At 50.5% G+C, this 3,393-nt stretch overlaps 1 protein-coding gene across 1 annotated transcript; it reads left to right on the forward strand.

The window, feature by feature from the left end:
- The first annotated feature begins 2,429 nt into the window (after positions 1–2,429).
- LOC128066810 (ubiquitin-like protein 4A) lies at positions 2,430–3,018 on the forward strand. The gene has a single exon (XM_052659924.1). The coding sequence runs from the start codon at positions 2,464–2,466 to the stop codon at positions 2,941–2,943; it is 480 nt and encodes a 159-aa protein (XP_052515884.1). The 5' UTR covers positions 2,430–2,463; the 3' UTR covers positions 2,944–3,018.
- Positions 3,019–3,393: the final 375 nt, after the last annotated feature.

The following is a 3,393-nucleotide window of genomic DNA, read 5'->3' on the forward strand; positions in this document are numbered from 1 at the left end:
AAGATGGCCAATTAATGTCTCCAAATAACCATTTTGTCAGGGTCTGGATGCCAGGTTCTTTCATGAATTAAAGATGGACATGAGGAAACAAACTAGAAAGGCCCATTAATCATATCTTATAGAACAACAGCAAGTCTCAGGCAGGGGATGTGTTAATTTTTCCTGAACAAAGGCACTTTATTTTAACAGTAAAGCAGAGGGGCAAGATTCTCTGAGGCGGGCCATTATGTGTGACTATAGTAACAAAATTAACATAGAGCAAGTCAAAGAAACAGTTCCAACATGGAGTCAGAACTGGCTTATTCCTGAACATCCTAAAATGCAGGGTTTATTGAGGCCCTCCCATTGCCCTTCTCCTCCCCCAGTGCCTAGCACCACTCACACACTTCTCTGGGTTTGCCTGTACTGTATGTTTCTTGTACATGGAATCATATAGTTTGTGGTTATTCTGGGCTGAATGTTGGTATCCCTCCAAAATTCACATGGTGAAACCTAACCTCCAAGGTGATGGTGGGAGGAAGGGGGGGGGCCTTGAGGAGGTGATGCAGTCGTAAGAGTAGAGACCCCAGGAATGTGATTAATGTTCTTATAAAAGAGACTCCAAGGAGCCCCCTCAACCCTTCCTCCATGTGAGGACACAGTGAAGACACCAGCCCCCAAGAACAGAACTTCACCAGAACCTGACCATCCAGACACTCTCATCTCAGACGTCTGGCCTCCAGAGCTGTAGGAAACTCATTTCTGTTGCTGAAGCCCCAGCCTTCTATTTCACCATGGCTGCCCAATCAGACTAAGACATGCGTCCTTCTGTGTCTGCTTCTCTCTCTAAGCATTGTGTGTTCAAAGAGCATCCACGCTGTAGCCTGTGTCAGAGCTTCACTCCTTTTCATGGCTGTGTCATATTCCACTGTGAGCATGGACCACACATTCTGCTTATCCATTTTCCATCCCATCTCAGCCTCAGCCTCCCCTCTCATTCTGCTTATCCATTTTCCATCCCATCTCAGCCTCAGCCTCCCCTCTCTCACTCTTATCTCGTCTTTCCCCTCCACCTCATATTCTGTAGAAGAAACAGAGACCAGCACCATGGAGGTGACTTACAATAGAGGGTAAAGTTCCAAATGAACTTCCTCCAAAGATTACACATAGAATTGCCATGTGATCCAGCAATTCCGTTTCTGGACAGACTCCCAAAGGAATTGCAAGCAGGGATCGACCGGATATCTGTACACCACATTCAGAGCAGCAGGATTCACAGGAGTCAAAGGTGGAAGCAGGCAACTTCCCTGGTGGTCCAGTAGCTAAGACTACATACTGCCAATGCAGGGAGCCAGGGTTTGACCCCTGGTCAGAAACATGCCGGAAACAAAGATGGAAGATCCTGCATTCCTTGACTAACACCTGGAACAGCCAGATAGGTGGTGGTGGTTTTACTTGCTCAGTCGTTTCCGACTCATTGGGATCTCATGGAATGTAGCCCACTAGACTTCTCTGTCCATGGGATTCTCCAGGCAAGAATCCTGGAGTGGGTTGCCATTTCCTTCTCCAGCAGATCTTCCTGATCCAGGGATCAAATCCGGTTACCCACATTGCAGGCGGATTCTTTACTGCTGAGCCACCAGGGAAGCCCCTGGTGCAGCCAAATAAATAAATATTTAAAAAGTAGAATGGTGGTGGCCAGGGGCAGAGGGGGAATAAGGAGCTGTTTAATGGGTGATGGTGGTGGTGGTTTTAGTCGCTCAGTCCTGTCCAACTCTTTTTGACCCCATGGACTGTAGCCTCCTGGACTCCTCTGTCCATGGGATTCTCCAGGCAAGAATCCTGGAGTGAGTTGCCATTTCCTTCTCCAGGGGATCTTCCTGATCCAGGGATGGAACCTGGGTCTCCTCATTGCAGGTGGATTCTTTACTACTGAGCCACCAGGGGAGCCCTGTTTAATAGGTACAGAGTTTCAGTTTGGGAAGATGAAACAGTGCTGGAGCTGAGCTGGAAGGTGGTGATGGCTGCACAACAGGGTGAATATACTAATGCCCTGAACTATGCACTTAAAAATGGTTAAAATGGTAAATTTTATTTTATTTATTTTACCATAATTTAAACAAAGGAAACACATAAACAATACAGAACGGTATCTGATCCAAGATCACCTATTGCATCTGATTACTATGGCCACTCTTTCTCTTTCAACTTAGAAGATAGTTTTAGAAAATACAGTACTTACTTGTTGAAGACACCTGGTTGGTTGTCCTACGGAATTTCCCACTTTCTAATTTTTGTGCTGTTGCTTCCTTGTGCTGTTGTTCATTTGGTTTCTCATCTCTCTTTATTTCCTGTAAACTGGAATTAATATCTAATGGTTGGGGCGGGCGGTTCGGCGCGCGCCCGGGGCGGCGGCGCGCGGCGGCGCGCGGCGGCGGGCCGTTGGGGTGCGCGCCGGCCCGAGTGGACGCCTCGACTGCCGCCATGCAGCTGACGGTGAAAGCACTCCAGGGCCGCGAGTGCAGCCTTCAGGTGTCGGAGGACGAGCTGGTGTCCACGCTGAAACATCTGGTCTCCGAGAAGCTGAACATCCCGGTCCGCCAGCAGCGGCTGCTGTTCAAGGGCAAGGTCCTGGCAGATGGGGAAAGACTCTCCGATTACAGCATCGGGCCGAATTCCAAGCTCAACCTAGTGGTCAAACCTCTGGAGAAGGTGTTGCTGGAAGAAAGCACCGCACGGAAAACGGCCGAGGCCCCAGCCCCACCGCCCGCCGCCTGGCCGCTCATTTCCAGAATCCTGGCCCAGCACTTCAGCGCCGCCGATGCCAGCAGAGTCCTGGATCAACTCCAGAGGGATTATGAGCGGTCCCTGAGCCGCCTGATGCTGGATGACATTGAACGTTTGGCTGGCCGCTTCCTGCACCCCGAAGCGACTGAAGCTATGGAGAAGGGGTTCTCCAAGTAGGATTCTCGGAGTGTGGGGAGGAGCCTGGCCAGGCCACAAGCTGCATGTAGCATTAAATGTCTTCTTGTATTGCAACTTGGCTCATAATACTGCCTGGCGGGTACCCGGGTACCTGTATCTGGCTCATGTTAGGTGCCAGGCCCCACTCAAAGCTCTTGACCCAGGTTGGCTCCCACATGTCGCACAAAAGGTGAGACAGCCGAGGCTCCTAGCGGAGAAGGCGAGGAGCCAGATTCTGAGTCCAGCCAGCTTCCAGAAGTACTTCAGGGTGAGAAGGAGAAAAGGGTCGTTCAGACGGGTTGAGGGGTGGCCATGGACATTCCAGGTTTAGCCCACTGAGGAGAAACCCTCAAGCAATACCTTTTCCAGGCCTGGAAGGGGAAGCAGCTAGCCCCTGATGCCCAGTTCTGTCACCTCATCCTTGGCAGGTCCGGCATTGGCAAGAGGTCA

The sequence above is a fragment of the Budorcas taxicolor genome, chromosome 21 (genome assembly GCF_023091745.1).
Source record: "Budorcas taxicolor isolate Tak-1 chromosome 21, Takin1.1, whole genome shotgun sequence".
NCBI classification, from domain to species: domain Eukaryota; kingdom Metazoa; phylum Chordata; class Mammalia; order Artiodactyla; family Bovidae; genus Budorcas; species Budorcas taxicolor.

Excerpts from the sequence above, each read along its gene's own strand:
- LOC128066810 (XM_052659924.1), top strand. The coding sequence starts at position 2,464 with ATGCAGCTGACGGTGAAAGCACTCCAGGGCCGCGAGTGCAGCCTTCAG.